The 22,477-nt window shown below is 47.1% G+C and overlaps 2 protein-coding genes across 8 annotated transcripts in view; both read right to left on the bottom strand.

The window, feature by feature from the left end:
• Positions 1-542, bottom strand: part of GIGYF2 (GRB10 interacting GYF protein 2) — a 147,315-nt gene extending 146,773 nt beyond the window's left edge. For 5 of the 7 annotated variants that reach the window (XM_086719947.1, XM_086719951.1, XM_086719952.1 and 2 more), the window contains exon 1: positions 434-523. The gene's annotated coding sequence lies outside the window, so the exon portion shown is untranslated. Of the gene's footprint in view, positions 1-433 lie in introns of all 7 variants that reach the window. The other 2 variants (XM_086719948.1, XM_086719950.1) reach the window with 2 other exon arrangements.
• Positions 543-13,013: 12,471 nt separating this feature from the next.
• Positions 13,014-22,477, bottom strand: part of EFHD1 (EF-hand domain family member D1) — a 41,760-nt gene continuing 32,296 nt past the window's right edge. The window contains exon 4 of the mRNA XM_086719960.1: positions 13,014-14,212. Coding sequence (XP_086576086.1) covers positions 14,078-14,212 — 135 coding nt within the window. The 3' untranslated portion in view covers positions 13,014-14,077. The remainder of the gene's footprint in view (positions 14,213-22,477) is intronic.

The raw sequence follows: 22,477 nt of genomic DNA, 5'->3' as shown, positions 1-22,477 counted from the left end.
TGGCCCGGGGAGCAGGTAGCAGAAGGCGAACCCTCTGGCCCTGAACAAATCGGCCTGACACTGCCCACCCCACCACCCTCTTCCCCTCCTCGGCTCCCCCCCGCGATGCCACCGGGCCCCGGAGGTGGGGGCTCCCCGGCTCGGCGGTCGAGACGCGCCCGGGCCCGGCGTGCCGCCTCGCGGGGTAGGAGGCTCCCTCCGGCCCAGCACCTGACCTGTCCCCTCGCCTGACGCCCTAGCCGGCCGTGGCCGCTGCCGGGGCGGCCTGTGGGTTGTCCATGCGGCTGGGCCGGGTCGGACCGGAGCGGCGGGGACGCGACCGCGGGCAGGAGTCCCGGGCGGCTCCATGGGGGGGGGTGGGGGTGATGGGAGACAGCGGAGTCGGGGCGCGGCGCGGAGCCGGGCAGGGGAGTGAGACGGAGTCGCTGGTTACCTGCGGTCCGGGACAGGGAGTCTCTCAGAATCCAAGTCAGTCTTCAGCCTCAACAACACAAGATGGCCGACACGTCGCCACGCACGTCACGTGACAGCGCGCTCCTTCCGCCACGCCCCTTGCTCCTCCCCCGCCCCGCCTCACCTCCCTTACCCGCTGATCCAGCCTCCCACGACGTCCTTCTTTTCCGCTGCCTCCCGCCCCTCTTCCCCGAACACGCCCCTGCCCGAGCCCCGGATGTCAGGCTGGAAGAGGGCGGGGCCGCGGCAAGGCGCAGGCGCCTGCGGGTCCTGGGATGGGGCTCCCTGCCTGCCCTTGAGTTGAGTAGAGTTGGTGTTCAGAGTTGGACCCCGGCCAGGCACTGTGTGACTCACCGTCCTATGCGCCCAATCCAGAGCCAGTTCGCAGTTCAAAAAGCTCTTCATCATTTACGAGCCGATTTTCAACACTAGAACTTTTCCACAGCTTTTAACCCAGCATTTTCCTGCCCGTTTGCCATCCTGTAGAAAACAGGGAAACGACAAAAGCCGAAATTCAAAGCAGTTTCTCTACTTGTTAACGGTTCTGGTAGAACTGGGGATTCATTCTAGAGTGTTGAAACGCGACAGCTCAGAAGGGCTAGAGAGCTTGGACCCCCTTCTGGTGCGTCAAGGGCTATAACCCGTTTGCCAAAAAATCTACCATCTGGGGGCTGCCAAATAAAATACAGGACGCCCAGAAATATTGGGAATATATTTACACTAAAGAGTTACTCGTTTTTCAGAAGATCGGATTTAACTGGGTGCCCTGTATTTTTATTGCTCTAACTCAACCCTTCTCAGGTCATCCTCTTCTTTCTTGTACATCCAAGCTTTTTTTTTTTTTTTTTTTTTTTACAGGGTCCTTCTGAACAGCTTTTTAATTTTTTTTAATGTTTATTTTTGAGAGAGAGGGGAACGGGGGATCCGAAGTAGGCTCGGCACTGACAGCAGAGAACCTGATGTGGGGCTTGAACTCAAGAACCACGAGCTCATGCCCTGAGTGGAAGTCCCGCAATTCGCTGACTGAGCCACCCTTAACAGTGTTTGAAAATACTCAAATGTTGGAGCCCATTGCTGGTTCGGATGGTGGAGTATGTGACTCTTGATCTCAGGGTTGTGAGTTCAAGCTCCATGTTGGGCATTTAGCCTTTTAAAAAGTAAAAAAATAAGGGCGTCTGAGTGTTCGAGTTTGGCTCGTCATGATCTTGATCTTGGGGTCCAAGAGTTAACAGCCCAGCATCCAGCTCTGTGCTGACAGCTCAGAGCCTGGAGCCTGCTTTAGATTCTGTAGCTCCCTCTCTCTGCCCCTCCCCCACTCATGCTGGCTCTCTCTCAAAAATTAATAAGTATTTTTTTAAAAAGTAAAAAATAGGGGCGCCTGGGTGGCGCAGTCGGTTAAGCGTCCGACTTCAGCCAGGTCACGATCTCGCGGTCCGTGAGTTCGAGCGCCGCGTCGGGCTCTGGGCTGACGGCTCAGAGCCTGGAGCCTGTTTCCGATTCTGTGTCTCCCTCTCTCTCTGCCCCTCCCCCGTTCATGCTCTGTCTCTCTCTGTCCCAAAAATAAATAAACGTTGAAAAAAAAATTTAAAAAAAAATAATAAAATAAAAAGTAAAAAATAAAATACTTGAATGTCTTCCATCTCAAAAGTTGATGGTAAAAACTACAATTCCACCTCCCTACGTCTCGGTTTCAAGCCAAACTGCACATAAGAGTTGTTTATACTCACTTTCCCAATTTCCACACCTGGCAAGCAAGCAATTGTCAACCACTCCAATGTGGCTTCTATTCTGACTCATCCACCTAATGCTTGTCCTCAGACACCTCAACCTACAGGTTGGTAAGTGGAGTTTTTCAGTCCCAATCTTGGTTTAGTGCTTTTCCATCTTCAATACGATGGACCAGTCCCTATTTTCTGCAATACTTTATTGCCTTGATCTTTATGTCCTTGCTGCTCAAAGTGTGGTCAATGAACCAGCAACAACAGCATCACTCGGAAGGTTGTGAGAAATGCAGAATCTCAGGGGCATGTGGGTGGCTCCGTTGGTTTAGCACCCAACTCTTGATTTCAGCTCAGGTCTTGATCTCAGAGTTGTGATTTCAAGCCCCTTGTTGGGCTTGAAAACAAAACAAAGCAAACATGCAAAACCTCAAATGGGCCCTTCACAATTCCATGCTGTTGAACTCTAGACCCTTTATAATCCTCATTGTCCCCCTCCCCCTCCTCTTTTCCCTGAATTTATTGTTCCGGATATGCCCATGTTTGAGGGTCCTCAAATATGCCACTCTGTTTTAGCCTTTGCCCATTCTGTTCCCTCTTGTTACAATGTCATTCCCAACACTTACCCCACTTCTGCCAACCTGCGTAACTCCTGCTCATCTTTAAAAGCCTAATCATATGTTAGTGCCTCTGTGAAGCTTTTTTTAATCTCCTCTCTTAGACCAAAGATCTTATCCCTTGAACTGTTATTTTTAAGAAAAAAGGTAATACTATGTTTGTTATATGCTAACCACTTCATTAAGTGCTTTACTTTCATTCTCTCTTGTAATCCTGGTGAGAGCACTTTGAAGCACTAAGAAAACCAACCAGGCACCTGAAAGAACTGCTTACTTTCTCCTAATCTCAGCCAGGACTTTGTAGCCCAGGCTGACTGACTGCTGAGCCCATGTCCCTAACTGCCTCTCTGATGCTGTGTCATCTGTACCTGTAATTTCATAGAGAGATCATATAGATAATGTATGTAATTGATCTAGAGACTATATAATTTAAATATGTATAATTAAGGTATAATTAATATACATTAAAATTTAGCATTTTTAGTGGTCGTTCTGCAACTTTTGACAAATGCATACACAGGTGTGTTCAATACCACCAAAATTAAAGTACAGAATCGTCCCATTATCCACTAGAGTTCTCTCAACAACCCTTTGTAGTTGGCACTAACCTCCACTCTTGGCCCCTGAAGCAACTGTTATGTTTTCTGTCCTTATAGTTTTGTCTTTTTTTTTTTTTTTTTAATTTTATTTTTGAGACAGAGAGAGACAGAGCATGAACGGGGGAGGGTCAGAGAGAGAGGGAGACACAGAATTGGAAGCAGGCTCCAGGCTCTGAGCCATCAGCCAGCCCAGAGCCCGACGCGGGGCTCGAACTCATGGACCATGAGATCGTGACCTGAGCTGAAGTCGGACGCTTAACCGACTGAGCCACCCAGGGGCCCCTATAGTTTTGTCTTATAACATCATACAAATAAAACCATAGAGTATGGAACCTTTTGCAGCTGGCTTCTTTCACTCAGTATAATGTACTTGAAATTTGTCCATATACCGTTGCATGTTTAAATACTTCCTTCTCCTTCTCCTCCTTCTCCTCCTCCCCCTCCCTTCCCCTTCTTCCTCCTCCTCGTCCTCCTCTTCTTCTCCTTCTTCTTCTCTCATTCATGAGTGTATTTAATTGTATGTATTTGCTTATCCATTCCCCAACTGAGGGACATTTGGATTCTTTCCAGTTTGGGGATATTATTAATAAAGCTATTATGAATTTTCACAAGCAGTTATTTGTGTGAATACAGGTTTTAATTTCACTTGGGTAAATACCTCAAAATGGGATTGGTGGCTATGTGGTGTTTTTCATTTTATCAGAAATTGTGAAACTGTTTTTCAGAGTGCCTTAGCCACATTTTTAGCTCCAAAGTGTAGGCTTCCAGAGAGCAGGAACCAAATCTAAGAGAAGAGAAGGAGGAGGAAAAGGAGGAAGAAAGAAGTATTTGACTTTGCACCCTCAGCAGCTGGCATTGTCCTGTCACAGGGTAGAAACTAAGTAAATATCTAATCAATTCTTGATCATCTCCTTCTCAGGAGGGGTGCCTTCAGTGTCTCCAAATGTTTCATTAAATAGTGGTTTTAAAGTTACAACAGTAGACTGATGCCTACTCTAGGGAGGGATAATAACAAAGTTTCACCTTTATTGTATCATTGATAGAAACAGAGAAGTTGATAATAATAGATCACAGTGGGGGAGGAGGGATTAAGGAGTTTAGCCAGAAACAAATCTTGCCACCACCCTTTCTGAAGAGGTAGAGACTAATTTCCCCTCCCTGGGGCCCTTGTAACTGATAGAACATGGCAGAAGTGAAAGAAGTGATTTCCAATGCAAGGGTTATAGAGCTTCCACCTTATTTGCTAAAACAGCCTCTTTTGAAGCAAGAGCTGCCAGATCGTAAATGCAAGGGCTCTGAGGCCGCCATTCTGTGAGGAAACCCAGACTGCAGGGAGAGGCCCATGTAGCTGCCTCCAGCAAGAGCCCCAGCTAAAATTTTGGGGGTCTGAGCTACAGATCTGAGAATCATCCATACGAAGAAGATCTTTGAACTCATGGAGAATCACCCACACCCAGCAATTGCAGAAGGGGAGGGTATGAAGGTAGGCTCTTGGGAAGAAAACGCATGGTTGGCAGGCAGAAACAAGCGACAGATAGGACCAGGTTAGAAGCAGGAGCCAGTCTCAGAACGGAGGCAGGAAGAAATTGATTGGCAATTCCAAATCTACAGAATTGCCAAGGAGTCTGGGGCTGGGGAGCCTGCCGTTGAATTGGTGGCTGGAATTGTGTACAGAGCAGGAAGAACAGAGGGTTAGGCAAGAGTAGGTGACAAGGAAGGAAGGAGGCATGGGATGCCTGGGTGGCTTAGGCGGTTAAATGGCCGACTTTGGCTGAGGTTATGATCTCAGAGCTCATGGGTTCAAACCCTGCATTGGGCTCTGTGATTTGCAAACTCTGCATTGGGCCTGCTTCGGATTCTGTGTCTCCCTCTCCCTCTGCCCCTCCCCCACTCATGCTCTGTCAAAAATAAACATTAAAAAAAAATTTTTTTTTAAGGAAGGAGGTAGAAGCTTGAAAGCAGATGAAAAGGGCACATGGATTTGTTAGTGAAGAGGGACCCTCTTAGTTAGATGGGACCCTAACTAAAAGTGTAGCCTACACAACTGAAAACCAAAGAGAAAACACAAGTAAGAGAGTGGGGGAAGATACCGAGCCAGAGAGCTGAGCAAAGCCATCAAGGAAAGGCTGCTCAGATGATAACTATGGAAACAGATCCATTTTTATGTTTGAAAACATTTTTTATTATAAAAGTACTTGCATATTTTAAATTCTATTCTCATTTCTAAACTTCAGATGTATACCAAGAAAATTAAATCATAAAAAACTGTCTTGGAATATAACAAATGTATTCTTGTACATAAATGTCCCACAATGGGTCCCAAATTTTTATTTTTCTCCTGGGTTCTTTTTTTTTTTTTTTTTTTTTGATTTAATTTTTTAAAGTTTATTTAATTATTTTGTTCTTTTTCTTTTTAATGTTTACTTATTTATTTTGGGAGAGAGTGCGTGAGCGGGAGAGGGACAGAGAAAGAGAGACAGAGAATCTCAAGCAGGCTTCCCACTGTCAGCATAAAACCCGACAAGGGGCTCAAACTCATGAACTGTAAGATTATGACCTGAGCTGAAACCAAAAGTCAGATGGGATGCTTAACCAACTGAGCCACCCAGATACCCCTCTTTATTTTGGGAGAGAGAGAGAGAGAGAAGCACAGAGGAGGGGCAGAGAGAGGGGGAGAGAGAAAATCTCAAACAGGCTCCACACTTACCATGGGGCCCGATACAGGTCTCCATCTCACAACGTTGAGATCATGACCTGAGCTGAAATCAAGAATTGGTCATTTAACTGACTGAGAGCCACCCAGACGCCCTTAAAGATTTTATTCTTTTTTTCCTTTTTTTCTTTTAAGTTTATTTATTTATTTTGAGAGAGACAGAGACAGCGTGAATGGGGGAGGGGCAGAGAGAGAGGAAGAGAGAGATTCCCAAGCAGGCTCTGAACTGTCAGCACAGAACCCAATGCAGGGCTTGAACTCACAAAACCATGACGAGATCATGATCTAAGTGGAAACCAAAAGTCAGACACTCAACCAACTGAGCCACACAGGCACCCCAAAGATTTTATTTTTAAGTAATCTCTATACCCAACATGGGACTCGAACTTCCAACCCTGAGATCAAGAGTCACATGTTCTACTGACTGAGGCAGCCACAGGTCCCTCTCCTGAGTCTTTTGCACATTTAGGATTTTATACTGCAGCTATCCCAAATGGTTCCCACGTTGTATGTGCAACTGCCCTTCTCATTTTCATGGTGGTCAGACACTCCCCTCTCTTTTTTATTAATTGTTGTTAAAAATAGTAGTAAAGCGGGATGCCTGGGCGGCTCAGTCAGTTAAGCGTCTGACTTTGGCTCAGGTCATGGTCTCACAGTTTGTGAATTTGAGCCCCACTTGGGGCTCTGTGCTGTTGGTGCAGAGACCACTCCAGATCCTCTCCCTCCCTCTCTGCCCCTCCCCATCTTGCGTTCTCTCCCTCAAAAATAAACACTTTTAAAAAACAGTAGTAAAGTAATACACGTTTATGGTGTTTAAATTTTTAGAATGCAAAGACATATAAAGGAAAAAATTTAAATCCCCCTCCAAGACCTACCCAGGACGCTCGGGTTCTCCCCCACTCAGGTAACGCACTGTTGACAGTTTCTTGTATGGTTTTCCCCAAAATGCCATACGCATAAACAAGCATGATGCACATCTTCACCTTCAGCACCACGAAGTGCTGGGGATACAATGGTTGCCCCCAAATCCGCTTGGTCTCTGACCTCTTGCACCTCAGTCTACATGGGCAGAGCCATGATTTTGCATCTCTCACGTAAAACAAACAAAACACCTCAGAATTACTATGTATGCTGCTCTACCCCTGACCTTTTCCCAAGAAACAATGTCTTGCTGTCCTCCGCATTCTTTAAGAGATTGCTTAGCAGCCTTCATTTACGTGTTTGAACCGTAATATACTTGATCGATTCCCTGCTGATAGCCTGACTGTTTCCAGTATTTTTGCTATTAACAAGCAATGTCGTAATGAGTATCCCTCTAAATATAACCTGGTTCGCACTTATGTTTACCTATAGGGTAAATTCTCAGAAGTAAAACCCTGGATCAAATTCATGAGGTCTCTGCAACGGACATCCTCCACTCGTTCACAACTATTCTGCACCTGCAATACTTTCCCATGTTTGGGAGAAACAAAAATCTTAGGGAGAGGCAGAGCCTGCCTCTTTTACAGAAGACAAACTAACCCTTCCTACCCTCAACATGTGGGCATATGACTGGGCTTGGCCTCAGACTCTGGATTTGGATTAAGAACCTGAAGAAAACGGGACACCCCAAAGTTCTGGTCAGCCAGGGCAGAGGCACATGCCTGCCTGGTTCCCATGATGTGTTTTTGACGCTAGTCTCAGCCACCTGGCCTCCAGCTGGTTTCTTTTCTCAGCCTCATCCCCTAGCCCTGCTAGTGATCATGTGAGCATCTCAGTGACTTTCAATCAGCATCTCTTCTGCTTAAATCAGGCCCACTTTGGGGCGCCTGGGTGGCGCAGTCGGTTAAGCGTCCGACTTCAGCCAGGTCACGATCTCGCGGTCCGTGAGTTCGAGCCCCGCGTCGGGCTCTGGGCTGATGGCTCAGAGCCTGGAGCCTGCTTCCCATTCTGTGTCTCCCTCTCTCTCTGCCCCTTCCCCGTTCATGCTCTGTCTCTCTCTGTCCCAAAAATAAATAAAAAACGTTGAAAAAAAAATTAAAAAAAAAAAAATCAGGCCCACTTAGGGGCACCTGGGTGGCTCAGTGGGCTAAGTATCTGACTACAGCTCAGGTCACGATCTCACGGTTTGTGAGTTTGAGCCCCGTGTCAGGCTCTGTACTGACAGCTCGGAGCCTGGAGCCTGCTTCCAAATGTGTGTCTCCCTCTCTCTCTCTACCCCTCCCCTGCTCCCTCTCCCTCTCTCTCTAAATAAGTAAATAAATAAACAGAAAGAAGAACGAAGAATAAAAAAAAAGGGGGCACCTGGGTGGCTCAGTTGGTTGAGCATCTGAGTGCAATCCCAATTGACATTTTGCAGCCTCATGAGATACCCTGGGCTAGAACCACCCAACTAAACTGCCTCTGAATTCCTGAGCCTCAGAAGCCATGTGAGATAATAAATGTTAACTATTGTTTTAAGCCGCTAAGTGATGGGATGATTCGTTAAAGCAAAAATAACTAATACAGGTACAATTTTACATTTTAACAGTTTACCAAATTGCCCTTCAAAAAGGCAAGAGCAAGGCTCACTCCCACCAATACCACATGGCAGAGTGCCAAACATTTCAGAAAGAAGGCAGGGGAGGAGAAACTGACCCCTGGTAAGGTCCATCCTGAGCAGTTCCCTAAGTTGTGGAACCCAAGTTGCCCCACAGGGGCTCCCACCAGCACAGGACCCAGAGGGTGGCTATGGAACCCCTCTTCTTTTTTTTAATTTTTAAAAAAATTTTTTTTTCATTTTCGAGAGAGAGAGAGAATCCGAAGCAGGCTCCAGGCTCTGAGCTCGGAACTGTCAGCACAGAGCCCAACGCAGGGCTCGAACCCACAAACTTCGAGATCATGACCTGAACTGAAGTCGGACGCTTAACCGACGGAGCCACCCAGGCGCCCCATGGAACCACTGTTCTTGTAAGTCAGCCCTGTGGGCAGGGATGTGGCCAGAATCTGGCCTGGTGGACAGGCAGGGTCAGCAGGGAGAAATGTGAGTGGGGACAAGGCCACAGGTGTTGGGTCACGAGATCCAGCCGGAAGGGCTCAGCAAGTGGCAGCTGCAGGGCGCGCGGCAGGTGAGCAGGCACACTGGCAGGAATGCCCCTGGGCTGGTTGGGTTGGGAGCCTCAAAAGAAGAGAGAAGTGAGAAAGTAGGCACCCGTGCCTGGGGTCAAGGTAGAAGACAGAACTGAGCATTTCTGGGCCACCCTGGCCTGGGATCCTTTGCCTGTGACTTTGGAGACCCAGGGCTCAGGAGGAGATGGAATTGAGGTCATCGCACAAGGTGGAAGATAGAGAGGGAAACAATTATGTCATGAGCACTAATAAGTGCTGAGCACAGGGTCAGCCAGGTAGACAATCATCATCTTTTTTGTTTTTACTGTTTATTTATTTTTGAGAGAAAGAGAGGCAGAGTGCGAGAGGGGGAGGGGCAGAGAGCGAGAGAGACACAGAATCGGAAGCAGGCTCCAGGCTCTGAGCTGTCAGCACAGAGCCCGACATGGGGCTCGAACCCACAAACCGGGAGAGATCGTGACCCTAGGCGAAGGGGGACACTCAACCAACTGAGCCACCCAGGCGCCCCAATCATCATCTTTACTTGACAGGTGAGGAAACAGGATCAGTGAGGCTCAGCTACTACCTTCTATCTGACTCCAAATCCCATTTCATCACACAGCCTCCAGGGCAGAGCCAGAAGGTCGGCTGTTGGTTTATTTCCCTGCTGCTCAAACTAAGTTCTTTGGCAAGTTGACTTATCACTTTTCCAGTGAGAAGAATGTCCCTATAATCTCTGCTATCCTCACTTTCAGAGCTGTTCCCTCAGGCCAGGCTTCCAGGTCAGGGTGCCTAGAAGTCACCTGTTGGTGACAGAGGTCCTCCCTTACCCATCTCTGGTGCCACAAACCCGGCTTGTTCTTGTGAAACAAATCCACAGGGGAGCCTGTCACTGGCTGAGGTGCATGCTAGGGCTACAGCAGTGGGTAAGGCAGAGTTCCTGCCCTTCAAACCGTGCCTTGTCCAGAGGAGGAGAAAGACAAGAGAAGGACACTGCATCATGCAGTGAAACCCTGAGAGGGAGCACCTCACCTCACCTGGGGGCATCAAGAAAGCTTTCTGAAGATAATCTCTGAGCTGAGTCATCAACGATGAGAAGTCTTTTCGGCAGGGAAGGGAGGGAGGGAGTGCCAGGTGGAGGAAACCGCATGTGCAAAGCCCTCAGGAGCTTTCTAGGAACCGGCAGGTATCACCTATACCTGGAGCACAGTTTGGAAGGAAGAGAGGGGAGGGAGGAGGGGCGAGCAAGGCAGGGGACAGGAGAGGTGAGCAGGGACTAGATCCCGAAATGCTGAAGAGATGTTAGGAACAAATGTTACTCTAGCTGCAGGTGGACAATCAGGGCAAAGTGAGGGCAGAGAAACTAGTCAGGAGGCCACTGTAGAGAGCCAGAAAGAACCAATGAAGTCCACGGCCACAGAGGGGGATGATGGGAGCTGTGGGTGAGAGGCATGAAGGGAACAACATCTATAGGACTCTGTGATCAAGAGGCAGGGGCTCCTGGGTGGCTCAGTCGGCTAAGCGTCCAACTTCGGCTCAGGTCCTGATCTCCCAGTTTGTGGGTTCTAGCCCCGTGTGGGGCTCCGTGCTGACAGCTCAGAGCCTGGAGCCTGCTTCAGATTCTGAGTCTCCCTCTCTTTCTGCCCCTCCCCCATTTGCACTCTGTGTCTCTCCCTCAAAAATAAACAGTAAAAGAAAAAAAAAAGAAGCAAAGAAGTCCTTTCCCTGGTCTCTAGTTACGTGACCCAATATTTGTCCTTTTTTGTCTTAAGCCCTTCTGTGTTACATTCCTATCATTTGTAATCATGAGTGTTTAGCTCTTGCATGGGCTTGGTTGTCCAGAGGCAAGTGAATGTTTGAAGTAATTACACTGTTGTCTCCATTCCTTCTTTTTTTCCTTTTTGCTCATAGCCTTTCTTTTCAAAAAAAATTTTTTTTTAACATTTATTCATTTTTGAGAGACAGAGAGAGACAAAGCACGAGCGTGGAAGGGGCAGAGAGAGAGGGAGACACAGGATCTGAAACAGGCTCCAGGTTCTGACCTGTCAGCACAGAGCCCGACACGGGGCTCGAACCCACAGACTGTGAGATCCTGACCTGAGCCGAAGTCGGCCACTCAACCGACTGAGCCACCCAGGTGCCCCCATAGACTTTCTTTTTTTTGAGGGAGAGGGCACAACTAAGAGGCAGAGAGAGGGAGAGGGAGAAAGAAAGAGAATCCCACAAGGGGCAGAGAGAGGGAGAGAGGAGAGAGAAACAGGGCTCACACAAAACAGGGCTCGAACTCACAATAGTGAGATCACGACCTGAGCCGAAGTCAGATGCTTAACCGACTGAGACAATCAGGAACCCCTGGACTTTATTTTTCTTAGTAGTTTTAGATTTGCAGACTAACTTAGCAGAAAGTACAGAGTCTCCGTATACCTCTCTCCCTGCCGCCTGCCCCTTCCCCCTGTTTCTAACATCTGGCATTAGCATGCTACGTTTATTACAACCTATGTACCCGTATCAATACCTTATTATTAACTGAAGTCCAGGTTTACATTAGGGTATGCTCTTAGTGTTGTACATTCTGTATGTCTTGGCAAATGTATAATGACCACTATAGAATCACACAGAGTAAGTTTCACTCTCCTCTCAACCCCTGACTTTTTACTTCACAGTCTCGGAGTTTTGCCTTTTCCAGATGTCACAGTTGGAATTAAACGGTGTGAAACCTTTCCAGATTGGCTTCTTTCCCTTAGCAATATGTATTTAAGTTTCCTCCGTGTCTTCTTATGACTTGACAGCTCATTTCTTTTTTATTTTTTTAAATGTTTATTTATTTGAGTTGGGGGGTGGGCGGTAGGGGCAGAGAGAGAGGGAGACACAATCCAAAGCAGGCTCCAGGCTCAGAGCTGTCAGCACAGAGCGGGACGTGGGGCTCAAACTCACGGACCGTGAGATCAGGACCTGAGCCGAAGTCGGACGCTCAACCGACGGAGCCACCCAGGCACCCGGACAGCTCATTTTTCATCACTCATGCTTCTCTCCATTGCTGAATTAGTATTCCAGTGTATAGATGTACCAGTTTCTTTATTCATTCACCTATTGAAAAATCTTGAGGGGCGCTTGGCTGGCTCAGTCGGTGAGGCATGCGACTCTTGATCTCGGGTTTGTCGGTTTGAGCCCTACATTGGGTAGAGAGATTACTTCAAAATAAAATCTTAAAAAAATATCTCGGTTGCTCCCAAGTTTTGGTAATTATCAAATAGCTGCTATAAACATTCACGTGCAGGTTTTTTGTGTACACGAGGGTCCTCAGCTTGGATGAGAAAATGCCAAGAAGCACGCTTCCTGGATTGTATGGTAAGAGTGTCTCCACCCCTTTTTCTTGTCCACTTCCTCTGGCGGGGCAGTTGGAGGGTGACCCTACCTGGAAAAACGATGCCCGAGAATTGTAGGTCTTAGCTTTGTGCGAAACGGAAATGATCCTCCCTGGGGAGCAGTGGGTGTTCCCTTAGGACTGAGGTCCTTACTCCGGTCCCCAAATGCCCGAGAATCCACATGAGAAGGAGGGAGGGGTCACTGGCTCTCCTCAGAGTTTCAAGGGGTCTAGGAAGCAAGAGAAATTAAGGACACATTTTACCTGCAGCTGAGAGAACCCTCAGGGAAGGGAAGGGGAAGAGCTACTGACACCCCCAATGTTCAGCATGCCCCCCAGTAAGGCCACAATCTTAGATACCACTTCTGACTCTACTTCTGGGGGGTGGGGGGGATGTCCGACAGGAGCCTGGGCTGGATGTGGCTCCTGAAAAAACACTCTCCTCTCTCCCCCATTTGAAAGAAGACTAGAAGCACATTGATGTGACGGCAAAGTCCACTTGCACGGTTTATTGGAAAAAAGAGGCAGCTGTGAAGTAGAAATGCAGATGTTCCCCTTGTAAAGACAGCAGTTACAAAAGAGAAGTAATAAATACAATGTTAGGAATTCTTAAAAAAAAAAAAAAATTACAACAACCCCCTGGTATTCGTGAGCAATCCCAAGAACGCCCAACATCTAAAAATTTGTGCGGGGGGTAAGAACAGCTTCACCTCAACATCTTGGGGCAAAAGTTGGAAACTGGCCAGATGAAGACGGTCACGACTTTTGGGATTTTGGAAGGCTCTGGATTTGTCACTCGGGAATGTAGGGGTCCACAGTAGTTTATTTGCATAGTAGGAATTAACAGGGATTCTTCTATGCATTAATATCACTTCTGATTATTCTCTCATTCTTGCAGGTAAGTAGGAGGAAATGAGAGGACAAGAATGAAGGGGTGAAGGGGGGGAGGGGGAATGCTAAGTGGACAGAAGAAAGGTGAGAGGAAGGAACGGGACTTCCTACCTGTCCCCTATTTTGCCATCTCAGCAGCACGCACCCCCGCTGCAGAGGGGGCAGGCACTGGTCCAGCCTGGCTTGCCTTAAACCTCGCTGTCATCAAAGCACAGAAGACACCAAAGCAACGGGCAGAATCAGGCTCAGAATGAAAGCAGGGAAGTTGAACAGGAAAACAAGAGGAGGGGGACCCCCAAGGGGAGAGGTGCGGAGAAGGGGAGAGGTGAATTCCCTGGGAGAATGGGCAACATTACCATCAGAACCCTGCAGGGACAAGGAAAAAGTGCAAGTTGCTGAGTAGAGGCACGATCTGGCTACAGAGGAAAGAGGGCAGGAAGGAGAAGCTCCGGGGAGCAGTTGGCTCATCCCAGGACACTTGGGAGGGGCTCCCACCCAGGGATGAGAGCCACCCCCTGCCACTCCATGAGGCTAAGGAGTTTGCATCGAGTGGTGGGTGTGGAGGCCGGTTGGGGGGGGGGGGGGGGAAGATGCCCAGCCAGCTCTCTTGGGGGCTTCTGTGAGGCACTGTGTGGACGGAGGTCAAGGTTGCCTGACTATGTGCTGAAAGCGGCTTTGAGCTCCCGGAAGGCCGCCTGGCGGAGTCTCCTCTTCTCCTCCTCCTGCTTCCGCTCGTCTTGCTCGGCTTTTAGCTCGGCTTCAAACTTACTGGCACAGGACAAAGCTTGGACCTGCGGACAAAGAGCAAAAGCAAACCACAGACTGAGGGAGGGGAGGAGAAACTTGGAACGACCCATCCGACAGAACTCCGTTGGCTGGAGCCAGGTGACAGGGGAACCTGGTCCTGCCGCAGGGCAGGACCCCCTCGCCCCCTGAGAACCAACACTCCTCTTCACAAGTCTGTTTAAACTACAGCGAGGATACGATCTCTTTATTTGCCGCTGTGTTCTACGCCGCTAGGGTTGCTCTTTCTACTTCTTTTCCAGGATACTCTCTAACATCCCCGCCTAGCCTATTACCCACTTCCACTTTCAACCCTTAATTTCACAATAATATTGTTTTGTTCGACGGGGAGAAAACAAAGACAAAACCAAAATGAACTCCTTGCTGGGATGCTGACTGCAATTGCTTCAGTCTGCCTGTGGCAAAGGAGTACCTTTACAGTAGATCAATCGTTCTGAATTTACTTCCAAATATTACACGGTGTTGTTGATGTTGTGAATGGGATTTGGTGCCATTTCTTTTAAGCCTAGTTTATCTTTAAGAATACCGTATCAGATAAATCCATCGTAAAATCATCTCTTCTAGAACTGATTCCTTTTTTCACCCCCCTCAGTGTCTCATCAGTTTGGTAGAAGTCCCAAACACACTGGGTGTGCACGCTATTTTAATAAAGATTGCCAAATTGCTCTCCAAAGTAGCTGCTCCAATTAATTTACACCCCCACCGTCATGGAATGTGAGTTCTCATTTCCCCACCATGTCCCCAACGTTTATCAGTAACCTTTTTCCTGTTTGCCAATCTGATAGGCAAAACACATACACACATACACACACACACACACCAAAAAAAAAAAAAACAAAAAACAAAACAAAACAAAAAAAACCACCCTGGCACCTTCTTTTATTTCCTCTCTGGTAAATTACCCATTTCGCCGGGGTTTTTCACTTTGCCATTCTTTATATAATTTAGGCGTAGTCCCTTGTTATATCTTTTTTGGTTACTCTTAGTCTTTTGATTGTCTGTTAACTTCAAGGTATCTTGGGCCAGGTGAATCTTTAAATTTGGATGTCATCAGAATTTCCAACCACTTCCATTCTGGCTTTTGTCTCTCTCTCTCTCTTTTGGTGTTTATTTATTTTTGAGAGAGAAAGAGGGCACGAGCGAGGAAGAGACACAGAGAGAGGGAGAGAGACAGAGAATCCAAAGCAGGATCCATGCTGTCAGTGCAGAGCCCGATGTGGGACTCGAACCCATGCACAGTGAGATCGTGACCTGAGCTGGAGTTGCACGCTCGACCTTTGAGCCACCCCATATTATGTCATGTGTAAGGTCTCCTATACCCCAGGGCTCTAAAACCATTTTCCTCTCATACTTTCCTGGTTTTATTTTCCCATTCAGCTCTTAAAGTCACTTACACTGTATTTTAGTGAAGGAATATATATCATTTAAATGACTTTACTTCATTTTCCTAAGTGGAGAGCCAATTGTCTCAACACCTTTTATTGAATAGCCCATTATTTTTCCACTGACTGGAAAGTTATCTTGTTCATGTACTAAATTCCCACACGAAGGGGATCTGTTTTTACTATTTTCTCTCCCATTCCACTGACCTGTTTATTCCTGCACCCGCACTACATTATTTAATATTACCGCTTTAGAAAACCTTGATATTTATGAGGAAAGTATTCCTTCATTATGTTGACTAAGCACATTGCTTTCATATTTTTAAATGTCTTATTATGAATATTAAACTTCACCAAATGTTCTGAGATGTCTCACTGAAGGGATCACATTTTTCATATTTGATACCTATGAGACATTATTTATCTATCTATTTATTTATTTATTTAAAGTTCATTTATTTTGAGAGAGTGCACACAGGAGGGGCAGAGAGAGAGAGACAGAGAGAGAGAGTCCCAAGCAGGCTCCTCGCTGTCGGCAGGGAGTCTGACACGGCGCTGGATCTCATGAACCGTGAGATCACGACCTGAGCTGAAACCAAGAGTTGGACACTTAACCGAGGGGGCCACCCAGGCGCCCCATGAGACCTTTAAAATTATCCCTGCAGTCTGAACATAAATTTCAAATGTTTTAAGATTCCTACAGCTATATTCATTAGATTGATACAACTTTTTTGATGTGTTTTTATCCGATTGTTAGCAGAATCATGCCAGCTTTACAGAACGAATGTGATATAATCTTTTCCAATATGTTTGAACTAGTTTGTGACATTGAAAAACAAAAAAAAAAGTAGAACATTGAAGAATTAATCCCTAAATTCCCCAGCACTTAACTGTTTGTGGGGAGTTTGGAGTTAACCATCTAAATGTCTTTACAATTCATCACAAATCTTCTTCTGTCGAATTTATAGAAAAGCATTACCTTTCCTGTAGTGTTTAAATGATTTTAAATTGAGGTGTCAAACCTCTCACAATTTTTAACTAGCATGTTCCTGGGTCCATCATCTTTTCTCCATTTCTCCTTTTCCCCGTCACAAGCGTCCACATTTGGGTGGCTCTTTGTCTACTCTCTGGTTCACTCAGTCACTTCTCTGCCGTGTTGAGGCTAAGATTTACCACCTCCTACCAGGCTCTTTGTTCAGTCTATTCTGGTTGTTAATCCATTACATCCTGTGTAGCAAAATGCAGGTTCTCACATCTCAATGAAAAAATTATAATGTCCCTTTCCTAAATTCTTCCTGCACTGCACAGGGTCCATGTCTGAACATAGGACACCTCTGAAAAATGATGCTTTTTTACTCTTTCCGGATCAGAATCCCTAGGGGTAGGGACTAGGAAATTATGTTTTCCAAATTTCACAGGTATTTCTCCCCCCCCCCCCCACCCTCCACCGCCCCCAGGTATTTCTTAGGCCTGTGAGGCCCTGCTGAGTTCTCCCCTCCAGCTCCCTACATCAGAATCACCAGAAGACAGATTCAATTGCCTGGAGCAGGGCCCCACTCATGCTGACTCCTATGACCCTCTACCCCCCGACTCAGGTTGCAAATTTGGACCCCAGATCCCCTTGTCTAGACTGAACCCCTCTCTTTCTCACCTTTATCTTTTTTTCCTTGTTGTCTTATTTTATTCAGGAATTTTATGAGCTGGCTGTTAAATATTAGAAGGTAAATTATATAAATCTATAATTAAATTATATTAGAAGCAAAGTATTAAGTACTAAAAAGTCATCACTTCCTGATTTATCTTGTTATATATTTTACTCTATCTGTGCTTTGGAGATTATCTGTTTCCGTTATATCTCTAAGGCAGAAATCCTATATGATAATCTGCTGTGAATCTTCCCAAATCCACACTTAGCAACATCCTGTTGGAAGCTTGAAAGCAAGTGGTGGGGGTTTTACACCTTGGAAACCAACAAATGCTACAAACTAGGTCTTGATTTATTGTTTCACTGACTACCTTTTCCTAAGAAAGTGTTGGGAGATGTTAAAGATGCAGATTAAGCTGAAAAATGTGTAGTGTCTGTAGCTTTTGCATTATGAATAGCTCCAAAGAAATTCAGGGAATATTCTTCCAATATTTGAAAAACTATTATCGAATTCAGCAAGGGAAGTTGCTCACTGAAGAATGAATGAAGTGCTGACATACGTCCCTTTACTTTTTTTTTTAATATATCTTTTTAATGTTTATTTCTGAGAGAGAGAGAGAGAGAGAGAGAGAGAGAGAGAGAGAGAGCGCGCGTGTGAGCAGGGGAAGGGCAGAGAGAGAGGGAGACCAGAATCTGACACAGAGCCTGACGCGGGGCCTGAACCCACGAACCATGAGATCACGACCCAATGAGCCACCCAGGCACCCTTTTTTCTTTTTTTAATGTTTATTTTTGAGAGAGAGAGAGTGAGAGTGTGAGTGGGGGAGGGGCAGAGAGAGACACACAGAGAATCCCAAGCAGGCTCTGCACTGCCAATGTGGAGCCCAGCATAGGCCTGAAACTCATGAACCTCGAGAAGTCAGACACTTAACCGAGTCACCCAGGTGCCCCCCCCCCTTACTTTTTCTTTTTTTCTTTTAACGTTTATTTATTTTTGGGACAGAGAGAGACAGAGCATGAACGGGGGAGGGGCAGAGAGAGAGGGAGACACAGAATCCGAAGCAGGCTCCAGGCTCTGAGCCGTCAGCACAGAGCCCGACGCGGGATCTCACGGACCGTGAGATCATGACCCGAGCCGAAGTCGGACGCTCAACCGACCGAGCCACCCAGGCGCCCCTACTTTTTCTTTTAGATCGACTTAAACACAATATCAACCAACATTCACATCGGAACTAGATTCTGCTGTCAGTTGCAACCATAGGCTAGTGACAGATACAGAGCCCAGCAAAAATCCATGAGCCGTTCTTAGAGAATCAATGGGCTGTGTGGAATTTGCAACAGAAGAAATGCATACTTTATTATTTATAAATTGTGTGCTACCTATCCCTTAAAACATTTAAATTTATAATAAACTTATGCATACATGTATATGCACACTTTGTTCAAAGAGCCAGTTGTTAAACATTTACCAACAAAACCACTGTCTAAGCCTCAAGGTCCTGCTCCACAGAGTGGGATGCCACCACCTCCCTCCAGAGTGTCTGTGGGGGCAGTGGAGAAGACAAGAACCTGAGACCGCCTGCTCACCGCTGCTGGCCAGGCCAGAGTGGGAGGGGCCCTGGCAATTCTCTCACTCCGGATTCTTGTTCTGCACTATAAAATTCGACCTTTTCCCTCGATTTCATGGAGTCCTGTCTTGCCTATCACCCCACTCTGTGTCTTCATGTTTCCTTCTCTGTGGACCACTTCCCTGTGACCTAAAAATACCAGCATCTGTCTTCTCTAGGTTAAAAACAAACAAACAAAAGTCCTTTCCTGATCCCAAGCTACTATCCCCATTTTTTCCAGGCCTCCTCGGCCAGCCATCTAGACAGAAAAGTAAACCATCACAGCTCTTTCTTCCCAGTGCCCACTCACCTCTCACCCTAGTGCCAAATGCCCTCCACAGGGAGGCTGGTCTCTCAAAAATCTCCACTGACCCACTTGCCAGACCCAAGACCCCCTCTCTGGCCTCATCTGACTTCATCTCGTCTCGTCCTCCACAATAGCATTTTCTCCATGGTTTCCTTGTATCTCCAATTCCTTGCTTCCCCACAACCCAGTCACCATTATGTTCTACCGTTAGTCACTCAACCCGAATTCTCGAGTTGCTACTCGAATCTTGTGAAGGTGGCTCCTGTGGTCTTTGTAGTCTGGTGTCCGTGAAGCATTCACTTCCTCCCTTCTTCCTCTGAGACGTTCCCCTGGCGCATGGCCCAAGGGTCTGAGGAGGCCGACCCTACCCACGGGCTCCAGGACAGAGCCCAATCAGAGTAATGTTATTCCAGCCCTTCCTGTGCTCGGTTCAGCAAGGGACAGGTGTGGAAGAGATTATTCCACGACCCTCAGTATCGAGTGTCCCCATCCTCCCTAGTAGCAGAATTACAGTTGGGCACAGATCTCTAGGAAGAAAGGCATTTTGTATTCTCCCATGCAGCCAGGAGTGGCCAAGTTCTATACAGCATGACATGAATGAAACCATTTGCAACTAGCATTGTGCCCTTCAAATGAAAGGCCACACCATCCCCTTCCTCAAACCATTCCCATTGGGGGGGGGGGGGATGGTGTCCCTGCCTTGATTTTTTTAAACATCATCCAGCCCTCTCTACACAGCTCCACAAACCTTGTGGCATTTTACCATCCACCTCCAAGCAAGCAGTCATAAACACTGAGAATGCTACTTAGTTTGGGATTCATTACCACCTCCAGCCCAGCCCCACTGTCACTACCCTGTGGGATGGGCCCACAGTAGTTCTCCAGACATCTGTGGAAGCCTCCCTGACTCCAGCTCCTCCTCAGAGAAGCCCATCCCCAGCGCCAGGTCATGTCCAGGCCCCCCGAGGGCCCCCAGCGCCTGCAGCCGCACTTCCCAAGCCTGGCTGTGGATTGCAAACACCTGCTGAGCTCTTCCGCTCCACACTTCCTGGGCTGTGCCCTGGAAAATCTCAGCTAGGTGTGGGTGGGGCCTGAGAAGCTGGTGTGCAGGTAATTCCGGTGGCTAGCAGGCTGGGAAGGCCTGACCTTCAGGGGAGACCAGAGTTCCCTGTGCAACGTCATCCGGTGTGGACGGTGTGGACGGGGGCCAGCCTCCAAGTACTCTTTACCCTCCGTGCCTCGGAGCCTTTGCTTTTGCTGTTCCCACGGCAGGAACGCCCTCCCTTCCTTGATTACAAGGTGAATCCCCATTCTTCTCTGAACATCTGTCGCAAATGTCAGCTCCTTTATGGCCCTCTGCGAGATCTGAGTGATGATTCCCTACATTCGTCATTCATGCAAACGTTTATTGAAGGCGATTATGTGCCAGGCTCTGTAATTACAAAGATAACACACCTACTCCACCTTTGAGTCTGGGTTGAGGAGGCAGCCATACAACAAATTCAAAAACTTATGTTGTTATGCTTCTAATCTTTTCTGCTACTTATAAAAATAATGCACACGCATTATAAAACATTCCCAAACTAAAAAATAAGTCCCTCAGACATAACTATTACCAGTACTTTGGTATGTAATTACCCAGGTTGTATTGAATATTTAATAAAATTGAGTTTCATTTTAAAAACTTTTTAATGTTATTGGTTTTTTTTTTTTTAATTTTAATGTTTATTTATTTTTGAGAGAGAGACAGAGACAGACCATGAGCAGGGGAGGGGCAGAGAGAGAGGGAGACACAGAATCCGAAGCAGGCTCTAGGCTCCGAGCTGTCAGCACAGAGCCCAACGCGGGGCTCGAACCCACGAATTGTGAGATCATGACCTAAGCTGAAGTTGAACGCTTAACCAACTGAGCCACCCAGGTGCCCCAATGTTTATTTTTTTTTTGAGAGAGAGAGAGCGAGAGAGAGCGAGAGAGCGAGAGCGGGCAGGGGAGGGGCAAAGAGAAAGACACACACAGAATCTGAAGCAGGCCCCAGGCTCCCATCAAAACTGAGTTTCAAACATAATGTTTTGGGGCACCTGGATGGCTCAGTCAGTTAAGTTTCTGGATCTTGACTTCACCTCACATCACGATCTCATGTTTCATGAGTTCCAGCCCCGCGTGGGTCTCTGTGGTAACACCTTGGAGCCTGGAACCTGCTTCAGATTCCATGTCTCCCTCTCTCTCTGCCCCTCTCCCTCTCGTGCTCTGTCTCTCTCTGTCTCAAAAATAAAACTTAGCCCCGAACTGCTCTCCAATAAGCTGGGATGATCTGTACTCTTACCAAAGGTGTCTGAGAATGTCCTGAACAGATAAATTATTATTTTTTTGGATTTTTTTTTTGATGTTTATTTTTTTTTGAGGGGGGGGGCAGGGTAGAGAGAAAGAGAGACACAGAATCCGAGGCAGGCTCCAGGCTCCGAGCTGTCAGCACAGAGCCCAACGCAGGGCTCGAACTCATGAACCACGAGAGATCATGACCTGAGCCGAAGTTGGACACTTAACCAACTGAGTCACCCAGGCTCCCTGTGCAGACTTTAATAAGAGCATTTGGTATGCTGTGCTACAGGAGTGGGTTGAAGAGCATCGTGCTAATAAACGTGGGTCTCAATCTTAGGCCCTGCCCAAGGTATCACAAAAGATCAGCAAGTATTGGCTCAGGTGATGAAATGGAGAGGACCCATCCCTCCAGAAGTAACCTATCCCTCTTCTCTATTCTCTCTCTCTCAAGGCTGAGAGTTTGTTTTCCTCACTAGACTGTGTGTCCTGGGGAGGGCACAAGCTTTGTCTACGACCTCCTTGTAAAGGAGCTGTATTTTCAGAGCTTAACGTGCTGGGCCTTGCCAGAGCTGGTTGAATCAACGTGAAGTCATGAAGGAAGGGCCAAACCACATCCAATTCTGGAGTGGTTGGCCTGTCCCGGAAGTTATCAGACGATGACGGGAGGACTGCAGGTGTTAGGAGTCCATCGTGATTCGCGGTTTATATATTGACAGAAAGATGACCGAACCTGTCTCTAAGCAGCATCACAGAGAAGTAAGAACAGAGTCCTATTTAGGGGCCAGATGTGTTGCTGGGGACACGTTGTCTCTGGGCAAACTCCTAGAATGAGCCAACACTCCCCAAAAGGCTGGCTTCTATCTGGAATGGCTGGGAGTCCCAATAGCTCCTATCATGTATCGAGTGCCAGGTACTTGCTAAACACTTTACATACGTGAATTCATGTAGCCTCATGGCAAACTAGTATTGCCTCCATTGGACAGATGAGAGAA

Source organism: Puma concolor, chromosome C1, assembly GCF_028749965.1.
Source record: "Puma concolor isolate L17-30 chromosome C1, mPumCon1.1.hap2, whole genome shotgun sequence".
Taxonomy (NCBI): Eukaryota; Metazoa; Chordata; class Mammalia; order Carnivora; family Felidae; genus Puma; species Puma concolor.
The sequence above is the reverse complement of the archived record's forward strand: the minus strand, read 5'-3'. Positions and strand labels throughout refer to the sequence as shown.